Source organism: Poecile atricapillus, chromosome 3, assembly GCF_030490865.1.
Source record: "Poecile atricapillus isolate bPoeAtr1 chromosome 3, bPoeAtr1.hap1, whole genome shotgun sequence".
Lineage (NCBI taxonomy): Eukaryota > Metazoa > Chordata > Aves > Passeriformes > Paridae > Poecile > Poecile atricapillus.
The window spans coordinates 36,184,906-36,209,784 of record NC_081251.1 but is presented as its reverse complement, the minus strand read 5'-3'; the positions used below and the strand labels follow the sequence as shown (position 1 = coordinate 36,209,784).

The 24,879-nt window shown below is 40.6% G+C and overlaps 1 protein-coding gene across 3 annotated transcripts; it reads left to right on the top strand.

The window, feature by feature from the left end:
• Window positions 1–7,286: 7,286 nt before the first annotated feature.
• On the top strand, window positions 7,287–24,179 carry AKIRIN2 (akirin 2). Of its 3 annotated transcripts, none has more exons than XM_058834559.1 (5): window positions 7,287–7,989; window positions 18,473–18,616; window positions 19,341–19,475; window positions 23,114–23,185; window positions 23,496–24,179. In XM_058834559.1, the coding sequence occupies exons 1-5, from the start codon at window positions 7,785–7,787 to the stop codon at window positions 23,504–23,506; spliced, it is 567 nt and encodes a 188-aa protein (XP_058690542.1). In that variant the 5' UTR covers window positions 7,287–7,784; the 3' UTR covers window positions 23,507–24,179. The 3 variants fall into 3 exon arrangements, with proteins under 3 accessions (XP_058690542.1, XP_058690540.1, XP_058690541.1); XM_058834558.1 differs by having other exon boundaries at window positions 7,292–7,989; window positions 19,326–19,475; XM_058834557.1 differs by lacking the exon at window positions 23,496–24,179 and having other exon boundaries at window positions 7,288–7,989; window positions 19,326–19,475; window positions 23,114–23,247.
• Window positions 24,180–24,879: the final 700 nt, after the last annotated feature.

Below are 24,879 nucleotides of genomic sequence, written 5' to 3'. Positions count from 1 at the left end.
GTGTGGGAGTTGGATGTTACTTTGGTTTTGGGGTTTTATTCGTTTGGGTTTTTTTTTTTTAATGTCAAGACACAGAGTAACCAGGAAGACATGCAAAGAGATTTTCTTCAAAGCAGCTGGGGGAAAGAGAAGAATGTATGTAGCTGTATATGCTAATTCTTATTAATTAAAACCAGAACGCTGTGTTGGAGCTGTGCACAGGCTTTATTAGCTAATATTAAAACAAAGAGTTGATCAGCTTCCACAGAAATTTCGCCTTGGCAGAGCTCTGTTTGCTGCAGTGGAGCTACTCCTTGCTTCACACCAGTGTGAGCACAGGATCAGGCCAGGAGCCCTCAGGAAGGAATGAAAAGCCGGTAACAAAACAAAAGGACAAACAGGAGGCACACGGGGAGGACAATCCTAAGGAGCGGGATAAGAACAAGCATGTTGCTCTTGGCAGAAAGCAACTGGCAAAAATTAATTGTGTAGTCAGTCTCTTGCTCGGTTCTTTTTGCTTTGTTATGAAACAGGATTTGTTTTTATTATAGAGGAACAGGATATATTGCAGGAGAAAAATCTGAGCTGGATAGGTATTATAGCAAAAGTATATTTTATGGGGAGATTGGAATGAAGGCAGTGTGGACTTGGTCCACAAGATGGGTGCAGTTGTTCCAGGCTTAAAGAAAAAAGGGCAGCATGAGTGAAAGTCCTTTGAGGAGAGCCAGAGGAGGGAATGGAGAAGGGAAGGAAGTTATTAGGGGACAGCTGGACTGAAGCAGAATGTGTGGGATTGAGACAAACCCCAAAATAATGCATCAGCAGAAGAATGCCAGGCCCCAAAGGTGAGGCCTGAAACTGAAGATATGAACAGCCCAAAAACATCCAAGAAGGGGCACAAAGATGATGAGATGATCCTGGTTAGTGAGCAAAAAGGGTGAGGAGGGCAGTGAAAATTTTGTCTCCTGAAATGGTGAAAAGAGAGACCCTGAACTGTGGGTGCGAAGGAAAAACTAAAGATTCCCTGGGAGAGAGTTCTAGAAAGCTGATAATTTATGAGCATCTTCAGGCTAGAGGTGACCTAAGTCTGGGGAAGAATTTTGGAAACAAGGTCTGAGGTGGGGAAGCGGGTTGTTGGAAATATTTCACAGAAGAACAACCATGACCTAAAACCAGCTTTTATGCAAGAGAGAAAAAGGAGCAGATCAGCTTGAAGGATAACAGAATTAGCAGTGGTGGTAGAAGAAGGACAAGGAGTGGGTTTGACAGCAGAGGATGGGTGCTGTCTTTTGTTTTATGAATGGAAAAGGTATGCTAAATGAGAAGTAATGTAGAGGATTGGAAGAGGGGAACAGAGGGGGAGAAGTAAGTTAAGCTATAGGTGTGTATAGATGGTAGAGCATACATATATAGCACCTTGCTTGGGAGACCAAGGAGCATCCTAGAGGTCAGCTGCTGCAGAAGGGAAAAAGTTTTTGAGAATAAAATATAGCCAGGAACTATCTGAAAAGAACAGAAGGATGGATAAGACAGATCAGATAGTGACAGAGGAGTCGAACACTTAGTAAATAAATGATCTGGAAAAAAATAGGAGTTTTAACTCAAGTACCCAGTTCTTTATTGTTCTATGCAGAAAATTGAGCTTAATAAAAGCAAAATTTCCAGCTGGCTTCCATGCAAAATGTCCAGAGGCAACATGGGAAAGTACCAGCCCATTTCTTACGTGTTGTGAGTGAACAGAATGATCAGTGTCTCAAACCTCCTAGTCCTGAGGACATCAATAGGAGATAGTTAATAGCTCAGTTGTCACTCTGTGCTGTGCTGGCTTGTTCACTAGCATACTAGCACAGAAGAAAAACTGACCTTTACCATATCTCAGCGCAACACAGCTGTGTAAGCTCACGGAGGATCCAGGCTCCAGTCCACTGGAAAGGTGGAGAGATGTTCACAGCTCAGCATATTTGACTTCAACAGCTCTTAATTTACATGTTCAGTATTACTCACATTAATACCTGGCCTGTAATTTTTTCACCATTCCAGCTCAATATATTTTTAGTTGACTCAATTCTACTCTCCAACTAATATTCAATACCATGCTGCTCTTTTACCCTTAGAATCAATTATGAAAAGTTCTTTTACAAAGATGTAAGAGGACGTTTTGGGAAAAAAAGTCTTTTCATAAGAAGTACAATCTTCCTTTCTGCTAAAGCACTGTGCCAGGTTTTTTTAAGATCAATAGCAAAGCAGAGTTTAACATGATGCAGTGCTCATCCAAAATCCAGGCAGAGAAAATTATATGTGAAGTTTAAAAATATGAATTCTTAACAATAGTAAAAGGGAGGAAGAAAACTGATAGGCACAATGTAAATGTTTGTGTATAAAAATGATTGACATTGGGGGGTAAGGGTATTCAGGACATAGTGATGTAAGGCAATCTTTCTTTAGGCTGCAGTAGCATTTCTAGTACCTCATGACACTGCCCTCCTCATACACCATTACTTTTTTTGGTGATCTTATACAAGGTTGTGACTAACAACAGATAGAAAAGAATACTGATCCGTGTACTAGATCCATATTCTAGTTGATGCTTTCTTGAAATCATTGGGGTAATTGCAATAGTCAGAGCTGCAAAATTTTACTCAGCGCTTCCTAGTTAGTCTATATCCAGGTCTGTTAGCACAATTCATGCATATACACCAGTGAGTTTAGTCATTTTCTTTTTATAGCTTCAATATATTATTCTGAATATAGGTGAACTGACTCAAATGGGTTATTCCTCCTTCACAGCCTTTCAAGTTGTCACATTTTAACTCCAGCCAGCAACTAAGCACCACACAGTCACTCCTCTGGTGGGAGAGGGGAGAGAATTAGAAAGGTAAACGTGAGTAACTCATAAGAGTTTTCTGAGATAAAGACACTTTAATAGGGAAAGCAAAAGCAGCGCACGCAAGCAATGCAAAACAAGGAAGTCATTCACCGCTTTCCGTGGGCAGGCAGGTGTTCAGCCATCCCCAGGAAAGCAGGGCCCCATCACACCCAACAGTGACTTGGGAAGGCAAATAGGACAACTATGAATTTCCACACCCATCCCCCCCACCCCCACTTCTTCCTCCCCAGCTTTACATGCTGAGCATGATGCCATATGATGTGGAATGCCCCTTTCATCAGCTGGGGTCAGCTGTCCTGGCTGTGTCCCCTCCCAGCTTCCCAAGTACCCACAGTATCCTCATTGGTGTGATAAGAAGCAGAAAAGACCTTGATGCTATGCAAGCACTGCCAGCAAAAATGAAAATATCCCTGTAGTATCAACACTGTTTTGGTCACAAATCCAAAACCTATCCCCACATCAGCTACTGAAAAGAAAATCAACTCCATCCCAGCCAAAAACCACACACTAGTAAAATGTTTAATTCCACTGTGACTTTGTTGTTGTCATTTTGTATTACAAAACTTCCTGGGTTATTCTTAATAGTCTCATGTCACTGAAAACATCATAACCTTATTGTAAAAATACAAAGCCTTACCTAAAGCCCACCTAACCCACAACCAAAGACTGGGGTTTATTTTCACCCATACTGGCGCTACTGGAAGAGTGTTCTGGAAACTCATTCCTCTGGCCCTTATAAATCTTACTGTTATTTCGAGTTTGGGTGGGGTAACTGACAGTTCCTGTATCAACTTCATCACTAGTCTTCATCACTAAAATAGATCTCCTGAACTTTTAACTTGTGCTTTTAGGGAAAAATCACAGAATTCAACAATTAGTAGGGGCAATAACATTTAAATAACAATACTTTAATTTCCTGGGGTTAATTTTTCTCTTTTATATTATTCTAATCAGCTCAGTTACCTTTTCCTATACAGATTTTGGTTTTCATCAATATTTTCTGAATATGTGGAAGTATATATATAGTATTTTAGAGGAAATAGGTGTTTTGAATGTCTTTTATATTGGGAAATACACTTCTGTACTTCTGCTGGCAATTCCTTAGTAGCTCAGGCCTAAGAAACAGATTTGTCCTATTGAAAGTCAGTGCATGTGCAGGGTTCAGGTCATAATTTTTGGTATGGTTTATCAGCATAAGTCAGCATCTAAAGAAGCAGAGCTGACCTTCACAGACCTCTGCCTTTCATTCCTATTCCCGTGTATCCTTTCCCTTTGGCCAGCACCATCGACATTCCTATGTAGGAAAGCAGACTGAGAAATTTATTCCAGTTTTTGTTCAGCTGTTTTTTCAACCTTACAATTCCTGTACTAACCTAAATTTTTTTCAACTTCACTAATCTCTTCTCACATGGCACCATACAAACACTTCACCAACATCACAGCAGATAACCACCACTGCATTTTGTCCACAAAATCTGCAATCACAGTGTGTGCCTAATACATAAGTAAGAAACCTTTGGTACCCATCTCCAAATTCAAGTGGCATGACACCACTTAAAGTGAATTTTGCTCACTTGTTGTGAAATGAACAAACCCTAGAAACTGTTCAACTAATCCATGGTCTTGTGCTGGCAAGCACGCCTGGTTAATGAGAAGAGGGAAGAATATGGTTAGATGGTGTAGGAGAAAAGACAGGGACTGTGATGTGGATCCTGCATCAAATGAATATGATGTCTCAAAGAAAAGGAAACAAAGTCGAGATGGTATACAAAGAGACTGAGAGAAAGACACAAAAAAAACCCCAAACCCCACCCCTCAAAAACCAAAATCATAACAAAAACCCCCAAAACAAACAAAAAAACCCCCAGCAACAAAAAAATCCAATCCAAGCCAAAACAAACAAACAAAAAACCAATGGGGAAATGGAGCAATGGCAGAAGGAAGGGGAAGGAAAGAGAATGCACAAAGCTTTACATTTGCTTCACTGTGATATTTCCACCACCATCCCAAAGCAATACACTGAAAGGGTTACTTTCCCACCTCAATCAGGGCTGTACAGAGGTCCAAATATTGTCTTGAGTCACGACTTGCCTTTTTAACAGGTGTCATGCTTTAAGTACATATTCAATAAAATCTAGCACAATGCCAGTTATGAATAAGTTCTCCCACTACCAGTATTAATAAAATTTGTGGGTACTATTTATTTTAAAAAGATGCTTGTAATATATAATTTTAAAGGCACCCCATGTAGCACATAATGGGGCACTGCAAATTGGTTATATAATAAGTAAGTAGAAGAAAGAACAATATAAACAGTGGTTTGCAGCCTTGACCCTATGGTGTTTCCTGCCACAATGAAAGTAAAAACACATGTTCCCTGACAACCATGAAGTACTTTGTCACTGCTGTTGGACATTTCGCTGCCTTAGGGCTTGTCTACATGCAAAACTACATTGGTTTGGCTGGGTTTAATTTGCTGCAAAGGGCTGTGTGAATTCTTATTTTGACCTAAATCAGACTTGCTTCAGTTTAGCTCAACAAATTAAAGGTCAGATAAAAGCCAAGTAACTCTGTTGATTAGGACAATCATAGTTCTAATCAATTGCTTACAATTATAGTGCTGCCTGTGCTGGCAAAAGCTGACTTTCTAGTGGCTTATCTTGATGAAGTTTCACCTGATTCCTCAGACTGTCTTAATTGACTTAAATGGTCCTTAGGATCTAGTGCCACATGGTTAATGTCACCAAATCTTTGCTTCTGCTGAATGCAGAATATATACCTAAAATAATAATTTTAGTGAGGAAATGCTGGTTACTCTGAAACTTACCTGTTTTTCCCACACCCAAACACAGACACTTCTCAGCATACAATTGATGGCAGAAGCAGGGCACAGAGCACTCCAAACTAAACAGGTGCATCATATACACACTAAGAGACACTTGGGGTTTCGTTAAATCAAAGTCTGCAAGAGCAATTTTGCTTTAGTCTTGCTGGGTTAAGTGTTTGGTAAGAATATTTAACACTGGTGCCCAAACACAGGGAAAGCTATATGCTTAAGGAAATGTAATGGAAATGAAGAATTAAACAAATGGAAAACCAGCCAGCATTATTCCAAAGAAGAGTGTCCACAGAAGTAGTTACACCAGTACACTAATAGTAGGACAGTTGCAGCACTGTAATAACATCAGCACATTTCCTGAGTCTTGCTGCAGAGAAGGAGAACTTGTCTTAGTTTTAGAAAGGCTTGTCAGCATCCTTATTTCCAAGGAAACACTCCAAGTACTTCCTCTTCAGAAGAACAGCTCACAGCAGAGGATTCATCCTGCGATATTAATTTTAGGCCAAGGCAACTCCAGCAAGCATAAGGTAAACTTCACCTAATTGCTCCAACATTGTTATAAACTATCTGTCTCAGAAAACCAATCATTTGTTGAGAAGGAAGGCTCTGCTAAGTCACCCCACCACCTGAAACCTCAGCTACCCCAAGAGCAGCACAACCATCGTGCCAGCACAACCAGACTGGAGTTTAGACTGACAGGATGCCACTATGGCTTAATTAACAATATATGCCACACACCAAACATGTACAGTAAATCCTGCTTTCAAGGTTTGCAGGGTTCTTTTATGCCATTAGAGAAAGCCTAGCTTACACTTCAGAACAGAATCAAAAAACCACCAAAGCCTTAAAACTTTATGAGGGCATATTTATCATTTTATCTTTCAAAGACAACCTGCCTTTGTGCTCGTGGTTAAATTAACAATTTCAGATACAGAAAACCTAAAAGTTACATATATTTTGGGGGTTATCAACCTCTGTTAGGTTTCCACTGCGGTGACCTGTAACACAGTTTGTTTCAATCAGGAAGCTGCACAGGAAAGAGCTGTGCTCTTCCCAGCAGCGGCTTTATAGTTCTTTGATCCTCCTCCCTCATCACCATCCTTAAGCAAGAATGTGCTTTATGCAACTGCAAGGAAACCACTCGGTTACGCCGTGACATAGATCCCGACATGGTGAGGCCTCTCCATGCGTGTCCTTAGCTGTCACCTCGAACTCCCACATACTCCCTGCCCTCACCATGGAAGCTACTAAACGCACTTTGCCCCCGATTTCACATGCAGACAAGCGCCACGCGGACGTATATCTGCCTCCCGGCCCGCTCGACACCTGCGCTAACGGGAGGCAGGGTAGGACTATCGCCCCCTTTGTGTCCCCGCGTCCTAAGGGGACCGGCCAGCCCTCCCCCGGGGTCCCGCCGCGTCCTCCATCCACACCCCAGCCCGCACCCTCCCAGGGGGGATTTAAACCAGAACCCGGAAGCCTACCCTGCTGGCGCGATGCACGCCGGGGGCTGTAGTCCCAACCCCCCAGGGTCCATCCTGCCTTTGAGCGGCGGGGCCGGGGCGGGGAAACCACGAGTCCCGTGAGCCTCTGCGGCGGGGGGGGACTGGCGTTTGAACCGGCGGCGTTGTTGTTGACGCCATATTGCTGGTGCGGGGGTTACGGCCGGGAGCGCCATCGCCGCCGCCATCGCCGCCGCCCGGGCCCCGCCATCGCCATCGCCCCGCATCGGCCGCCCCGCACCGCGCATCTGGGACCGGCACCGCGGCCCTCGGCACTGTTCGTGCCCCGCCACCGGCCGCGGGCGAAATTTGTCCCGGCCGGGCAGGGCGGAGCGGACGGGGAGAGCGGAGATCCAGCCGGACTGAACCGGGGCTGCTGCTGCCGCTGCCGGGGCCGCTCCCTAGAGAGAGGCCGGCGGGGAGGCGGCGGAGGCGGCCCTGACGCAGCCGCCCCCTCCTTTCCCTTCCCTCCCCCCCAGCCCACTCCAGACAGCGGGGAAGACGCCTCTGGGCAGGGCCGGCTGCTGCTGCCTCCACCAGTGCCCCTCGCTCCGAGCCCCCTTGGCCGCTCCGCGCCATGGCTTGCGGCGCCACTTTGAAAAGGACTCTGGATTTCGACCCGCTGCTGAGCCCGGCGTCCCCGAAGCGAAGGCGATGTGCGCCATTGTCAGCCCCGGCCTCAGCCGCCTCCTCCTCCTTCGCCGCCGCTGCCTCCTCCCCGCAGAAATACCTGCGCATGGAGCCCTCGCCCTTCGGAGAGGTGTCGTCCCGGCTCACCACAGGTGAGGGACGCGGCACTCCCTGCGCCCGGCAGCCCCCCCCCGGGGCCAGTTCGGCGGGGAGGGGGCCGGGAAGGCGGCCGGGAAGCGGGGAAGAGGGGCGGGGGGGTGTTGGGTGGGTCCGGCGTCCTCGTCCAGCCATTTTCTGCCGGGCTGTGCGGCTGGCAGCGGCCGGGGCGATTCCTGCTCGGCTTGGCACCGAGCGACACAATAGAAATGGCCGTTTGCAGCAGGAGAGGAGGGGGAGGAGGAGGAGGGACCGGGAGGAAGAAGGGGGGGGGCGGGTTGAGCCGACGCGGGCGGGTGGCCATAGGAAAGGGGTCGGTGAAGGCGGGGGTTAAGACTGGAGAAAGGGACCCGAGCGGCGGACGGGGTGTGGGGGCTGGGGGTACTGCCGGGGAAAAGCTCGATCCAAGGAAAGGAGGAGGCCAGCTTTTTTTTTTTTTTCTTTTTTTCTTTTTTTTTCTTTTTTTTTTTTCTTTTTTTTTTTTTTTCCTCCCCTCCTGTTCCATGGGTGCCTGGATGTGGCAAGGAGAGCCGCAGGGGCGAGTCGAGCTGCGGAAACGCTGGGGGCGGCAGGGGAGGGGGGTGTGACGGAGGTGGGGCTGGGGTCGGGAGTCGGCAGGGCCCCAGTCGATCCCTCCTCGCAGCCATTATCGGTGGGTCGAGGCGGCGGCACCTCCTCCCGTTGCTCAGACATCGGGGGAGGGCGAGGGGGGCAGGGCGGGGAGGCCGGCCTGTCATCCATCACCCGCAAAACGCCAGTGGGAAAAAGCAAAAGCGGATAAAACAAAGGGGTAATCCCACTTCCCAGTCCCTTAATACGGGCTATCGTCCCGGATAACCCCTTCTGTGGTATCCTTAAAAGTTCCATAGGAAAACCGGGCGTTAAAAGCGGTTGTCTGCAAGGGTGAGAGTTGCCTTTAGGGCAGATAAAATGGAATCGGGCGGTCTCCTTCTCTTGTCTGGGAGACGCGGGGCAAGAACGAAACCCATTTACATTCTTAAGGTACGAGAGATGAGTCAACCGGCGGCCCTGAAAGCTCGAGGTCTGCTTGTGAAATGGTTGTCAATTAAAAATCAACCGAATTCTTTTTAGCAGCGGGTAGGGAGAGAAGAAAGGAACGAATCTTGGCTGGGCCCGCAGGATTGACTGGCCAGTGCCATGCTTAGTCCAGTGGGCAGCTTCCAGCAATGCATTCAGGGACGGTGCAGGTCGCGGCCATAAGCGGCTGTAGCGCCGAGGTATGGATGTATCCGTGTCCTTTGTGTGCAGGAAAAAAAAAGCTCTCTGCAGTTGTTACAGCAGAATTCCTTCCGCTGTTGTATTTGGTACTCCCTTTTATAACGAAAGTTGGCTCCAGGTTACCAAGCACTAAGTTTGAACGTTCAAATTCGTAGGACAGTGCCTTGTTTCAATATTCTTAGTTCATAAAACGGTACCGTACAATACATTTTTACAGGTTTTAATCAAATAATAAAAAATTGCTATGGAGGAAATACAGAGGGCATACAGTGTAAAACTTGGCATCAGTGCCTTGATATTTTTTTGAACCTCTAGGAAAGGATCTTGAATGAGTCAGCGGTCTGGGATGAGAGTTGTGATGGATGGCACTCCCTGGTACAGCGAGGCATTACATGTACTTTGAAACAGATATTTAAACTCAGACCTAATTTGATGGTTTTAGAGGATAAGTGTTACTTCTTTGCAATGATTTTTTTGGGGGTTGGAGAGCTTAGGTTCTGAATATTTAATATTAAATACTGTCTGGCCAGTAAATATGTATTGCTGAAAGGAGGCAAATCAATAGAATTTTCAGAAGAGACAACCTACAGCAGTACTTGAGGTAATATCTAAGCTTCTGAACCTAATACCTAAACATTCTGAAGGGCTTAAAAACTGAAATGTTACTGAAATAAAGCAAATACAGGCCTCTTTATCTTCTGTGAAAATCAGAGGTGCAAATCCATGTGAAAAGGTGATTTCTGTATAGACAAGGATGTATTTTATATATAAAAAATGCGTTTAATGTAATGAGGAATGAATGACAGTAAATCAAAATGTCTGGTACAGCACTTGAATGCTCCTAAGCAAAACTTGAAGCATTTAGAAGTTGTGCACTTTTACATGGGTTTTGCTTAAAAGCTCCCTCTGTGGTTTCTGTTACAGAAAAAAAATCCTTATACCGTGCTGGTATAAGTGTATCTGTTAATCAGCTTGCTTAGCTTTTAGTTTCAGTTGAATTTGGGGGTATTATCACATTGTATATTTCATTTCAACCCTCACTGAGCAAATTAGGGCTCATAATTTTAAAGGGGCCAGTTGAAAGGTTGTGTGTGATTCATCTAATTTTGTAAATGTACCTTTGAGCTAATAGTTTGCATTTTTCCTGGTAGTCACTTGGAAGAATCAGATGGTTTATTCTAGAGTACTGACTTAGGTTGAGGTCTAGTGTGCTCCAGAAATATGTATTGCTTTCCATTGACTGTAAAATGAGTTCACACAACAATTTCTGATGCAGATGTCTGCATTAGAGTCAGAGAAATCATGCAGTATGTATGAAAAGAATTCAAGTCCAATTTAAAAAGTGTTCCTGAGTCACCATTTTGTGTTAGATTTTGTGTTGGGAAATTTATTAACAAATGCCAGAATTCGGTTGACTTGAAAAGTGTCTGTCTAAATTTTGCGTGATGAGAATTAATGTTCCTATGAAATCAGGGTTCCGGATGTAAAGGACCTGATGCTTAGACTTTAAGTTCATGCTTAAACGTTTTTCTTCTGTCTGATATTCTGACCTGGTAGAGTTTAACTTCACACAGTGGAGACCATATCAGCACCAGAACTTCTTAACCACATCGTTCATCATTTCAAAAACAAATTATCTGGAAGCAGAATACAGATTGATGGAGGGGTGTACTGAGAATATAGTGTGGTAGTCATTTGAGAAAACAGCTGTCTGTATAGAGTGGTCATAGACAAATAACCAATGTCTGTCTGAGAGAGGGTAGTCTTATTCAGGATGAAATTTATCTCTCGCAAGAGTGTTTTAATATTTTGTGGTTATTTGAACAGCTGTTAGGTCACTTCCAGTTTCTTGGTGAATTTGGCAGCCAAACTGCAATTGTGGCTTTACAGTCTGTACTTTCTGTGGAATTGTGCTTACTGGCTTGAGCATACTCATAGCTACATTTGCTAATTTTTGAATAGCATTATTTGCATGTGGAATGATGGTTTTAAAACGATGTTCACTATAAGCAGTGCAGAACATACCTGCCTGGTGTCATACTGGTTTAGTTTTGAAAGAGTGGCTCCTCTTAAATATTTTTCTACTGCTTGAATACTGCAGATGAGTTTTAGTTTCATTTAAGTTCTAGCTGTAAATGAGTCTATTCTGTGTAATCAGAATAACTGCACCTGGGTCTGGATGCTGCCTATGTGTTATGCATACACTTGTTGGGTTTCCTCTAAAGTCCAGAGGGTGCTTTTCTGTTTCAAAGCTATTAAAGGAAATCAAGGATGATAGGAGAAAACATTGGCAATATTACTTCTTTGTCCTCTGCTGGATGTTTTGGAACCATTGTTTGCATTTTTACCCAGGTGATAGATTGTTTGGGAGTGGAGAGAAAAGAGAAAAAAATGACACTTCAATTTTTTAAATTCAGAGGTAGGTTAGTTGTTGAAAACCTGCATGTCTGGATATTTCTGAGATCGAAGCTACAGTGGGGGGAATACCGTTGAAAGAAACTTGGGGGACAGAAGAGAGAAATAATGTTGATTTTAGGGATTTAAATCTCCTGATTCTTGGTACATAGAAACTCTGAAGACAGACTGAGATCACAGGTTTTTTTTCCACACTTCATCCAAAGCCACAGGTTAACTTGAAAGACCTTTATGCAGTCAAAAAGGATGGAATAATTTAAAAATCTACCGACTTCAGTGCATGCAGTTTTTCCTCCATCTGAAGCACTCAACGGCCTCAACACTTCCCCAGCAACTAACTAATGTTGCAAACTAAAAACCATAGTGGGTGGAGCTGTTAAGAACAGGCCTCTCATGGGGGACTCTACAAACAGAAGGTAGATGAATTTGCCTTTAGTATGTCCTTTCTCTTTCACAGAATAGTCTGGAATAAGATTGATATAATTGACACAGTTTTTCAAAGTTAATGCAAGAAAATGTCTTTGACCTTTTTGTATAGGAAGAACAGTTAGTCTTCCCCGTGGGCTGTCCTCCTATGACCTTTGAGTTGCCCCTTGAGTAAACGGAACTCCTGTCTGAAACTTGGTCAGGCAATGGCCAAGCATAGGTTTAGCTTTTAAATTAACAGATCCAGTGGCTTTGGAGTGTTACATACTAGTAGTGCTGCATCTCTTTCTTCTTAATTTCTGTTTTGTTAACTTATTCACATGTGTATTTATTGCTAAATTATCTTGGTAAAATGCCAAGTCTCTCATTGCTCTCCAGTATTGCAGAAATCATTAGGATCTGAAAAAACAAAACATTCCCACCCCTTAAAAAAAGTCACGTAATGGCTGCATCTAGACTTCATAATTTAATTTCTATGAGAAGTTTCTGTATAGATGCCCATGGTGACTGTAAATGTTAAATACCCTTGGTTGAAGATGTCATAAAATGTTGAAGCTGCTTTTTTTTGTTTCAGTGGCAAGTCTGATAAATGTAATGTGACAATTTTTTATGTGAAGGGAAAGATCTAATTGCTGTGTCTAATACATTTTGCATTGCTTGATTTATTTTTCATTCCTCAATCCCTTGATCAGGAGAACAGGGACTTCCAGAAATAACACATTTGCAGAATGAGCTAATGCATATGTGAGCATCCCTCTTGTGGGAGAGCCAGAACTTTTGTTAGCCTGAAACCTGGAGTAACTAGATCTTGTGAGGCGCTCTGCTCTGTGCCCCAGTCCATGGCAAGCTGTTTCTGTTCTGTAGCTATAGCCAGGGGCTGTGAGGTGTCAGCATGCACCCCTTATCTTTTTTTTCTCCGGCTTAGAGCATACTCCTCTGAGGGGGAGCATGCTTTCCAAAAGTATACGTTCTGTAACTAACCTCTTAACGTGCCTAATTGAGAAGCATAAGTGGAGTGGTTGATATCTGAGACCAAAGCAAGAGAGCAAGAGGAATATTTGGGTTGTTTTAATTTCTATCTCTGCCAGGGTTCCCTGGTTAAGTAGAAAAAAACCCCTGAGGAATACTTTTACCCATTGCTCTGCTGCAGTTCTGCGTTTGAGGAAACTGGAATCTTAAAATCAACATTGTATGTCAGTAGTCTGGTGGGGAGACCAAAAGTAGGAATGTGGTAACATCACCTAGGTGTCGAATGAGGTTGAAGGTCTAACGGAACTACGTTATATGTTAATTTCAACTAGGACAGTGGAGCAGTTTTGTTTTAACAGAAGTTAAAATCCCTAAAGATGTATGCCACTGACATCAGAATAACATTTGATTGATTACTTAGAAGAAATCTCAGGCATGCTTTAAGTTTGAATGCATACATTGAATGGTGACATTGCAAACTGAAACCTGAGCTAAAGGTTCCATTTCAGGCCAGGAAGACTGCTACTCTGATTTCAGCACATTGAGTCACCTTCCTGTGTGTTTTGCTGAATTTTCCTTTAGCTAAATGAGAGAAGCCAGGAACTGTGATGAGAGATTGAGATGCTAGTTTAAAAAGCCCAAAGAAAGTCCTTCAGGTAAAACAGTCAGCACCTTCATAGTTGATAAGCAGTTATTAAAAGGAGAAAATAATTGTTTGCCATGTTAACTTTTTAAATTGAACTGGTGTCTCCTTTGTACATATTTTCTAGGTAATTACGTGTCAGGATGAAGTAATTAGATGGCAGAATTTTGAAAAATATTTACTTGACTTCTTATCATGAATTAAAGAAAGTAGGAAGACTACATTGCTCCTTGGAAATTAATATTTGGCTTTGTAATCCATTAATGTGACAGTCATATTTCAGATGTCAAACTTGAACTCTATTTTGCCCTGTTCTTATTTCATCTTCTCTTCATTTGGAAATCTTTGTTCTCCAGATGACATCTTAAGTTCTGAAAGATCTTAATGCAAAACCTAACCTATGTACTCAGCTTTATTCTCTCAGTATACAGGTCTGGATAAAAAAGAGTATCCAGCTATTTCATTGCATTCAGGTGTATTTGTCTGAATCTCTGATGCCTTTGGTGGTTATGGTGAGGCAATGATAGTTTTCATTTGTCCTTCTTAATCTTAGTCTTGAACCTGAAGGAGAAAGGGGCATAAAACAGATTCTTGTGTAACTGGTAGAGAGTCATAGTAATATTGTATTTGAAATGCAATTTATAAAGTACTAATTCATTTTGGTGTGTTAGCAGTATGGCTTTTTCTTGCTGCTACACCATATTTGACAAGTCTAATTTTCAGTTTTAGCACCTCTGCCTGGTGTTTCCTGTTAAATAGCTCTGCGCCTTCAGAGGCATCTCTAACCAGTAGGAAACACTGAGCACAGGGGATAGAGTGAAATCACAAATAAACTGAGGATAGGTCACAGTGATGTGTGTTTCATCATATTAAATATACTCAGTTTATCATTTCAGATCAAATCATTGTCTCATGTACAATATCTGGTTTGAACTTGTTGTTTGTATGTTCAAGGTGTATGAAAGCTTTTATTTAAAATATCTAAGAAGTTGTAATGTATGTGATGCAAGATCTCACTTTAATTTTATAGTCTTAAGGTGACAGTAGATTTTCTTTAATGAGTGCACTTTCAGATTCTAAGTTCTTATATGTAAAATAATTTGTTAATTAAAATGCATGTCACTGTTTAAAAGGACAATTCAGGCCTCCACACTGAGGCACATAAAAATACTGTTCTGTGTTTGACACCACTTCAGTGCACATTTTATTTAGTTCAGTTGTGCACTGCAGAGAGAATAGTCAGAAATAATTGGAAGCTGGAGAAGTTAAAAAACTGAGCTTGAAAAAGCAGGGAAGTTTTCTGGAGGCAAAAGTAGGTTGGATCTACTAATTCTAAGCTTTGTTTAACTGGGTCAGAGTTTTAAAAGTCTTTAGATTTAGATGTCTGCTGTATAGGTGGTGTTCAGAAGTTGTCTGATTTGCACTACCTTAGTATTTCAGTTGCTTCCTGCAAGTGCTATAAAAATGTTGTTAATACATTTGTGTGGAATTATGAAACAGAACCAAAAATGGGAGAAGTAACTTGGTGCATTTAAATAGTTTTTCTTACTGCGTTAGATTATTTTAATTTGGCATTGAGATTTTCATTTAAAATGAGTCATAAATACTTGCAGGCTTACATTGCACTTCACAGTGAAGCGGTTTTGTTTTAAGAGTAAGATTTTATGCTACTGTAACTTAATAAGAATATCTGTGCTTAGTCTTTGCTGATACAAAAATGTGCCTGCTTTATTTGAAGTATTCCTGGTCTCATGATTCATGTGAGAAATCATTAAAAGTTTGGTGCTGTGTTAAACTTGGGTTTCCTGACTGTTAATCTCCATTTTATAAGTGGTGGAAATCGGGAAGTATGAGATGAGTCAGTCTCCTTGTCTCCTATCAGCAAGGTACTGAGTACACCTTACGGTCCAGTTCTCTGTGCTGAGCTGTTGTGCCTTAAATCTTCTAAGTTAGTCTGAACAGAGGAATACAATTTACCAGAACAGGTTATGGACATGCTTAGCAAGTGTTCAGTCAGTGCTTAACATTTCAGGCTTTTTTTCTCCTGGTTACTGTTTGCAGTGTAGGCAGTGTCATGTTTAAATAGTCCTTTCTCTTTAAGTTTGCTTAGTTCTATGCCTTTAGCTGAAGTCATTGTAATGCTAACTTTGTTAGGTGGCTTTGTTAGGAGGGGGCTCTTCTAGTATCTGTCCGTAGTGTTTCTAGAGATTTTTGATTTTGACAGCAATATATGAAGGTGACAATTTAAAAAGTGTTGCCAAATTATAAGTAGATGAAATTGCTGTAATATAATTAAGACTTCTTGCCCACAATTCAGTATAATTTGGAATAGAATCATATATCTTTGGTGCACAAATCATAATTTTCTATCCTAGTTGTTCCTGTTTTCCCAAAGTCCACACCTGATTTCTCTTCATCCTCTCCCTGTTTCCCCCACACCCCTCCTTTGCTTTTGTTCCTTCTCTTCTGGCTGGTGTTTTAACATTTTCTCTAAATTATTCCTTGTTTAATTTCAAGGGTTTGTTAGGATTCAAGGAGACATGGCTCCTTTGTTGTTTTGATTTAACTCTAGGAGTGTTGGCCAGACTATTTATGTTTATTTTCCTTAATGATTTTGGTGGTTAATGTGGTTTGAGAATGTTTCTGCAAAAAGATAAAAGGAGAACTGTAGAAAAGATATTTATCTTAGTTGTTACACCTGAAATTTGGCTGATTTTTTTTTCGCAGGTCACATGGAGTTGGGAAAGTACAGCCAGGACAAAGTAGTCATAGTAAAGGATGGTCATGGTCTCTTATGTTCTTCAGTTAATACAAATGCAGTGTGAATATGCGCAGTCATGTTTCTTGTAGTGTAAACATGCTTTAGGACAGATGATCCTATCAGCTAATTTGGTTCCCATTCAAAATTATGCAGTATCACTGCAGCCAGAACAGCGCTTGATTTTGAGGAGAGGTATTGTTCTACCACCATAATGCCATTATAAATGTATAAATAGTATCAGTATAAATATTGTTAGGTGGTTCTCTAACTGATGTGTGTATGCACATGACCAACTCTGCATGGGATTCTGTTTAATTTTGGAAGCCTGACTATGTCTTAGCATGATTTATGTAGTTTACGGGATTTATGTACCATACAGGAGTGTATGTACCTTGTACTACAGAAAGTATGAATCCTCCATCCCCCTGCACCACTTTCTTGTGGTTCCTTCTCTTAATTTACCTGCTGTGCTTTTTTATTACTGTTGTATTAATGTCTTCTGCATTTGCTGCTTTGAACCATATTACTGACCTCCCATTAGAGTTGAAAATTGTAGAGCTACAGGCATGGGACTGAAAAGTTATCAAGTCCTTAATCAAAGGACAAAATCCAAGAAGCTCCTTCGTTGATTCAAAACAGTTTCCTCTCTTTTTATAAATTGGAAATCTCTAGACTGACTCATGAAATTGAATCATGACAGTATTTAGACATCAGCGGAGAATTGGTGTTTGCTTCCACTTGGTCTAGCAGAGGCTTCAGCCAACTGACTGAAGACAGTGGTAGCTGAAGTTACCTGCATCAATCACATGGTTCCTTTTTAGAAGTGTTCAGATATGTAAGCTCAGTAGCATAGGGATTACAAACATGAAATTTGGTTTAAGTTTTCGTGGTATTGGCAAAATGCGACAGAAATAGGAAGGTTCTGAGTAGAGTCCTTTGTAACTCTGACATGATCAAACAGATTTATATGTACCTGAGTTTTGGAAAGTTGTCCTTGCTAAAATTGTAGAAGTGTCAGTGGAAGGCAATCATGCAAGTAATCTTTTTCTTACTGCATTTGAGTATTTTAAAGTAAGAGTTCTCATAAAGGAGGAGAGTGTTTGGAAATTTCTTTATGGGAAGGTCTTATGTAAAAAATAGAAAATTACTTTTTTTCCTTGAAAATTTAACATTCCCAGTTAGGCCATTGATGCACCTGAATGCCATTTGGTATGTGGAATTTCAGAGAGAAGGCACACAGGATTGGTTCCTGTTGCAAGGATTACTTTTTCCCTTATGATTCTACAGTGGAGATGAGATTATTAAAATAATTTGATGTACTTTATTCATTACAATCAAAAACTGCACTGCATATTACCATATTCCTTTAAAGAAGACTGTTGATCCATTTATTTGGACAAATTTGAGGCTGTCAAAAATGTTGTGGAAAGCTTTTGTATTTTTCTTGTCAGCTTCCAATTCTTTGATATCTTAAGCAGTAGGTGCTTAATGCATACTGTCTAAATTGTGTTTTCCTCTTCACTGTGCTGCCTGTGAAGCAGGCCACTCAAACCTACAGATAGGAATGGCAATTTATGTGGATGTTTTATTCTAGAGTCTCTTGTTACTGTTAACTCTGTGAGTGATAAATGCTGTGTGGGTGAAAGATTTAATTAGAGGTTAAATATATGAAGCAAAGATAATTAATACCACTATAAATTTTATTGCCAATCTTTATCCATGCTCATTGTATCGTTCCTAAATTTTAGGATGCTGGGTTTTTTTGTTAGCAGTGCTCTGGTGCCAATACTTGACCTTAATGAAGAACATTTTTGCTAGCATTCTCCTACTGAAAATAGTCTGGGTTACCTTTCTTTTAATTAGTTTATGTGGGTTTTACAGGTCATGTTTTAGGAGTCTGTTTATCTTCTATCACCTGTTACTTATCTACAGTATTTGATGTTTGAGTGAAAATCAAGGAAAATGATGAAATGTAAAGATAATTATATTAGGGTTTTGGTTTTGTTTGTTATTTTTTTCTTTTTAGAACAAATTCTGTACAACATAAAACAGGAGTACAAACGCATGCAGAAGAGAAGACATTTAGAAAATAGCTTCCAGCAGACAGATCCTTGTTGTTCTACTGATGCACAGCCACATGCATTTCTCCTTACTGGACCAGCTTTGCCAGGTACCCAGATAATTCTGTGTAATTTTCCTCTGTTTTCTTAGACTCTGCTTGTGTAAACAATTTTTTCTAGTTACTTGGTGTTTTATGGCACTGTCTCACCAGTTACTGTTGGTTCTTTGGCCATAAATTGTGTGTAATTCTGCTGTATTCTGTTATTCTGTCAGATTCCATTTGAGTAAATAGTTTTCCCTGTTACCTGTTGTGTTGTGACACATTCCACTAGTTACTGCTGCTTTTTTTGGCAATAAGGGCATTGGTCTGGAAGATGGTAGGTTTTCATTTAAAGAGTTGGTTGGACAAAAAAACCTGGCATTGTTTTCAGTAAACCATCCTACCTACTCTGTCACAGATATTGTAATAGGCTTTTGCAGAGCAGCTGTCTTGGCACCAATATACTGTACTATATGTATTATATAGAATAGAAGCTTAAATTTGTATGTGGCAACTGCCATGTAAATGGTGTTCACAGTTCAAGTGTGATACTCTTGGGATTTTGATAGTTGTGTGTATTGTCCATTGCAGATGGCTTCCTTTTGAGCATCCAGTTCTGCTTCAGTAGTAACTAGGAGGATCAAATGGCAGAGAAAATTGTCTTCAAATGTTTTGTAAAGTTCCTTTAATATAAAAGGTGTGAAAAAAACAGATTATAAAAAATTGGTTCTGATCTGCTTGTAATTGTACATTGGTATCCCCAAATATTTACTCTTAGGTACTTCATCTGCAGCATCATCACCATTGAAAAAAGAACAGCCCCTGTTTACTCTCAGACAAGTTGGAATGATCTGTGAACGTTTGCTGAAAGAACGTGAAGAGAAAATCCGTGAAGAGTATGAAGAAATTTTGACCACAAAACTTGCAGGTATGTTATAGTTCAGAATAATATACATCAGAGTGAGTTTGGAAGCTTAAAACTTCTCTTATTTTTGTTACAGTGTATGTTTTTTTCTGACCTAATCTCATGAAGGAATGGGGTTGCGTACATGACATGGAAAAAAATAAATACTCCCTTTGATAGGTTTTTTTTCCTTCTGTGCTGCTTTGGATAGAAAGTATGACTCTTAGTTATTACTACTCAGTGCAGACAGTGGTTCTATTTCAGTTAGAACTTTCTCTTGCTATTGTGTCTGAATTGCAGTTTCCCCTTCTTTTTTTTTTTTTTTTTTTTCCTCCAGAAAGTCTGCCTTTAGATCTCTTTTTTGAAGGACTGGTTTTTTGTTTTGTTTTTTTCCTGCTTGGGAACTGACTTCCTTTTTCTGGAATTTGGCAAGATGACAGTACTTAAGATTTCCCTTTCTCTTCCCTTTACTTAACATTACACTGCTGTCAGCAGTGTTTGGTTATCTGCTTGAGAATCATTTCAGCTGTTTTTCTGATGCTCCATGTTGAATTCTTGTATTTCACAATTCAGCTGAAATTCCTGGCACCTGATTCCAGCTTATCATTCCATACAGATCATGGTAATGTCAGCATTGTAAATATGACCTTTCTTCAGTTTTTAAGATCCTGTACCTCTGAGTTTCTTGCTAGCATTTGAGCATCTAAATTCTTACGCATTCATACTTTCACAGTATGATTTGGAGTCTAATTTAATATTTAGTGTGATGATAATGAAAATCTGAGCACATTCTTCTGCAGACTTGCTTTTGAATACCTACAGCTGTTCCACTTCCCACCTAAAAACACATCAGAATTACAGTTGGCAGGTCTCTTCAGGTGGGAATAAAACCCTTTACAGGCAGAGGGTCACCAGGCTTGTGGGTTGCTTGTGATAGTATTGTCTCTGCACCCAAGGTTCTGTTCATGTTCTGCACTTGCTGAGCTGCCATTTCTGTGTAAGAAATTGCTATAGTTCTGTGTCTCTCTTAAATCTGCATTTATTTAAAACTAAAATTAGAGCCATGAATATTTTTGCTGCTGTGGGCCTGGTGTTCCATTTCAGTGCTGTTTTTTTTAACCTGCTTCAGCCTGATGAATTAGGACTCTATAGAATTTTATTCTCCTAATTTATGTATGTTAGGAATTGGGTCATTTCTTGTATTTTCTTAAATGCATTTCATTTAGCAGGGATCATAACCATTTGAAGACCAGATAGATTTACATTTGTTCCAGACACTTTTGGAGTACAAGATTGTAGTTCTTTACACAGGAAGCCCCTTGGTCAGGTTCCTTACATGTGCTCTGTCTCTCAGTCCCAAAAGGAGCATTGTTGGGGTTGTTTTTGGGAAAGAGAGGGGACTGAATTCTATCTGGGAGTTGTGGTTTAGTGAGATGATTCAGGTTTACTTGTTCTTACCATGGTGCTCACCAAAGAGCAATTAGGAAGATCATGTTACTGCAGCACATATATTAAGCCAGTAACACATTTTCAACATTATATGGGAATTCAAAGACTGACAAAAGAATTTATAAATTCCTTACATAGAAGGCCAGTTACGGTTGTTCGACGGAATGGTTATATCCTTTTCTAAACTTCATGCAGTGAGGTGATACTCTTTGTTACAAAAGTGAAGTCAAAGGAAGTATAACTGGAAATTCCATAATAAATCTCAGTTGAATAGCTTCTTTCAAGTGACTTAAGTGAATGTTTGCATCTTGGATATTTTCAAGTCATCATGTAGGTAGTTAGTCAGATACTGCCTATTCTTTCCTTCTCCCATATTCTTTGCAAGCAGAGTTGCTTTCCATGCAGAATAAATGTTTGGTAAATGGAAAACTCAGATCATTGTAATGCCCTGATTTTTCTTCCTGCCTCCATTACCAGAAACTGAAGCTGCTGTTGGTGCAGCCTTGGTTTTGCAAGAGCCTTAGGGAAATACTAGCTTGAAAGGTTTTAAAGAATTTGTGAAAAAGTCTTCTATAGTATTGTAATTGTATCTGTGTTCATGTAATTTAGCCACCTGACGTAAAATACTTAGGATGTATATAATACAGTGATGTGTTTGTGCAGTGTTCACTTAAATTTTCAAGTAGTTCACTGTAGGCTGCTCCAGCCTTTGGATAGCTTAACTTCTGAATGTCACGAAAAAGGCTTTATAGTAACTAGATATTTTAAAAATTTGCAAAGCTGTACTTCTAACAGAGGTGATGGTAAAAAGCAGCTGTGTATATTGACTTCCACCTTCAAGGAAGAACATTTGCAAGTTTGATTTTAGCCTTTAATACATACTTTAAGGAAAAGTTGTAGTTGCTGTTATTTTTTGAAATGGTTTCAGGGCACTAGATCCTTCAATCTGCTCTGTGTTATTTTGTTGTTTGGCTGAAGTCCTCGCATGGCTGCTGAAAAGCTGCTGGTCAGAACTGCAGTGAAACAGGTGCTGCTTCTGGCAGAGGGGAGCTGACCCCAGGCCCCCTTGGTCAGGGATGAATGTCCTTAGATCTTTGGGTCCACTCCGTACTTTGGGCTGCTGCTGCACTACTTGCTGATTACTGATACCCTGTTTACTTCAAAGGTGAAGCTCATCCCTGCAAGAGGATGGGGACTTTATTGGGGCAAACCTGTGGGACTAGGAACCACTACAAATCTAACTGCATTTTTGGTTGAAGATTGCCTTCTTTGACCTTGCCCTTTTCTCAGAACACCCCACATTGCTGCACATGTATTTTTCCACAAGGGAGGAAGGGGAATGGAGAGGAGCGGCATCTGGTAGATATTACTCTCCTTGTTCAATTTCCTAATTATGAAAGGTGATATCCTGCTAATGAGTGCAGTATTAAAACTGAATAAAATATTGTGAATGTATTTGTATGTATGTGTGTGTAGAAAGAGTAACCTTTCTAGGAAATAATGGTGCTTAGTTCAAGGCCAAGTACGTTCTGTACCAAAATTTCAGATGACACTAACCATTTTCATGCAGTCCACAATCAACTGTGTGTCTCCCATAGTAGCTACTTTTGTGATTGAAATTACTTAAAAGTTAGTCACTTAGCATTTCATCCTTTCAGTTTCTTTTGGTTTTGATTATCTGGTGGTCAGCAAGTAGAATCTCTAACTCTCTAGCAAATCCCTTTCCTGTACTTCTGTGTTTCCATTTCATTAAATTAATTTTCTTAAATCTGGTAGTGGTAGGAGCAGACAAATTATGTTTCCAACCCTGGCACTGACCTTTATATCATGTTTTCCTTAACTACTCTGCCCCCATTATGGATCTGTAAAATGGGCACACTTAATTTCTTCAAAGTGCAGTGTGTGATACTTAGCAGGTGTGAGGTATATTGAGGTTTTTGTTACGTGCAGCACAATTCTCTCTGAATTTACTGCCATCTTTCTCATTTACAGAAGTTTGTAAGGGACAGCCTTTTAATTAAGGGGACATTGGCTGAATTGTTCTGAAGGATAAAAAGGAAATGGCAGCTATGAACTGTATTATGTTATTTAAAACTAGTACTAGTTGGGGGTGTGTTTAACATGAATGATTTCTGTGTATAAAAATTAGCCCCAAGTTTTTTTCTGCTTGATTTAAACTTAAAACTCATACTTTTATTGCTTCATCCTTCCAGAACAATATGACGCATTTGTGAAGTTCACGCATGATCAGATCATGCGACGATATGGAGAACAGCCTGCCAGTTGTGAGTATCTCTTTCTTCTGGTCCCTGTAGCAGCATTGAGTTACTAAATGTTCAATAATTTAAATGGCCATTGTTTGCTGTTAAGCTGCTAGGCTCCAAGATAAAATACTTGAAATTAAAAATGTGGAATATTGAGGTTGAAAGGGAGGTGTGAGAGAAAATGCAGTTTGTGTTTAAAACATCTAGAACTGTTTTCCCATAGCATGCTGGGGTTTTAGTTTTGAAACCAGTTTTGATACTACCATAGAAAGTTTGCACAGAGCTGATACTTATTACTGCTGTCATTAACTCTTTTTTTCTCTCTTTCCAGATGTTTCATGAATCACACTTTCTGCATATGTGGGCTGCCCTATACACCCTGTTTTATTGTTGCAAGCTATCCCAGTAAAGACTTGCAGCAATGCCATATTTTTTCCCCCCTGTGAACACAGGTTATTTCAAGCTTTTGTCAGTGGCAACCACTCTTATGCAGCAACTGGTTTTGGAGTGCTCCCTGATGTCAGTACCACCTGGATGTGGACCTTTGCTACCTGTAATAATACCAGTGGCCTCATTTGCTGTATCATTACGATTTGGCTTCTTATGTTAATAAGTTTGAAAAAGTAAAGGATTAAAGCTGGTGTTCTAGAAGTTGCCCTTCACTGGTTGTGTAAATAAAAATGTAGAATGACACTTCTGACTGAAGTTAGTGTGGTTTTCATAACTGTGCACTACAACAGAGCTGTAATCACAGTTAAGTTAGAATGTAATCCCAGGACAATTTTAAGCAAATAGCCCACAGTACTGCCTGTGAAATAGTGAAGGAGGGCATTTCTGTATTCCATGACTTTTTTGGGGGTTAAGAATGGGTTTATATGATTTCTCATTTTTGTAGTTTTTATTTATTCTATCAGTCTTTAACAAATGTTTATTGCTGCAATTTTTCAGTGTATCATTGTTTTACTGCCCTTGTAGTACTGGAATTTAGTTGGAAGAATAAAACATTTACTTCTAATCTGTTTGTTTTTAATATACAGGTGGAACTTTTGCTGTGTATGAATAAACTTAAATCTGAGTGTTTAAATGAAAACTTTATTTACTAGCAATAGTGGGTGGGTCAGTTTTAGATCAGGAGAAGGAGGAATATTAAAATCTCAGGTCCATCTTCAGAGGCAGAGAAATCTTCCTTAGATCGGCTGTATTGTTTCATGTTGAGGAAGCGCGTTTGGTACAGAATGGACATAAAACTGGTGATAAAACTTGCTGCAGCTAACTCAAAACAGCAGCTGCACTTGCCTTCTGATTTCAGTGACACACTAATGGCAGTCTTCATGAGACAGAGCAAGTGCATGTACTGCAAGCTGGAACAGTGTAGGTGTTGCAAGAGCTGAAGGTGTGTAATGCCTGTTAAGGGTTGAGATGAGAGCCTTGTTGGATGCATTCAGCTGTTGACAGATTGCTGTGTTGGTGCTCACTGCTGCTGTCAGGCACTGCTGGGTCTCTGAATCACTGCAAAGATCCTACAAGACAAGTCCAGATCTGTGTGTTGTGGGGTGGAAGTTTTGCTACCAAAGGCCTTCAGTTACCTGCTTTGGGGACAAGAAAGCAGTTTCAAAGTAATCATTTGATTTTAAACTGCTGTCTTTTCTAACTTATTGTCAACTTCTGGTTAAATGGAACTCTGCTCTGTGATAGATCTCTGTCCCATCTCAGAT

Excerpts from the sequence above, each read along its gene's own strand:
- AKIRIN2 (XM_058834557.1), top strand. The coding sequence starts at position 7,785 with ATGGCTTGCGGCGCCACTTTGAAAAGGACTCTGGATTTCGACCCGCTG. Across the intron at positions 18,617-19,325 it reads TACTGGACCAGCTTTGCCAG|GTACTTCATCTGCAGCATCA; the intron begins GTACCCAGATAA and ends ATTTACTCTTAG. Across the intron at positions 19,476-23,113 it reads TTTGACCACAAAACTTGCAG|AACAATATGACGCATTTGTG; the intron begins GTATGTTATAGT and ends TCATCCTTCCAG.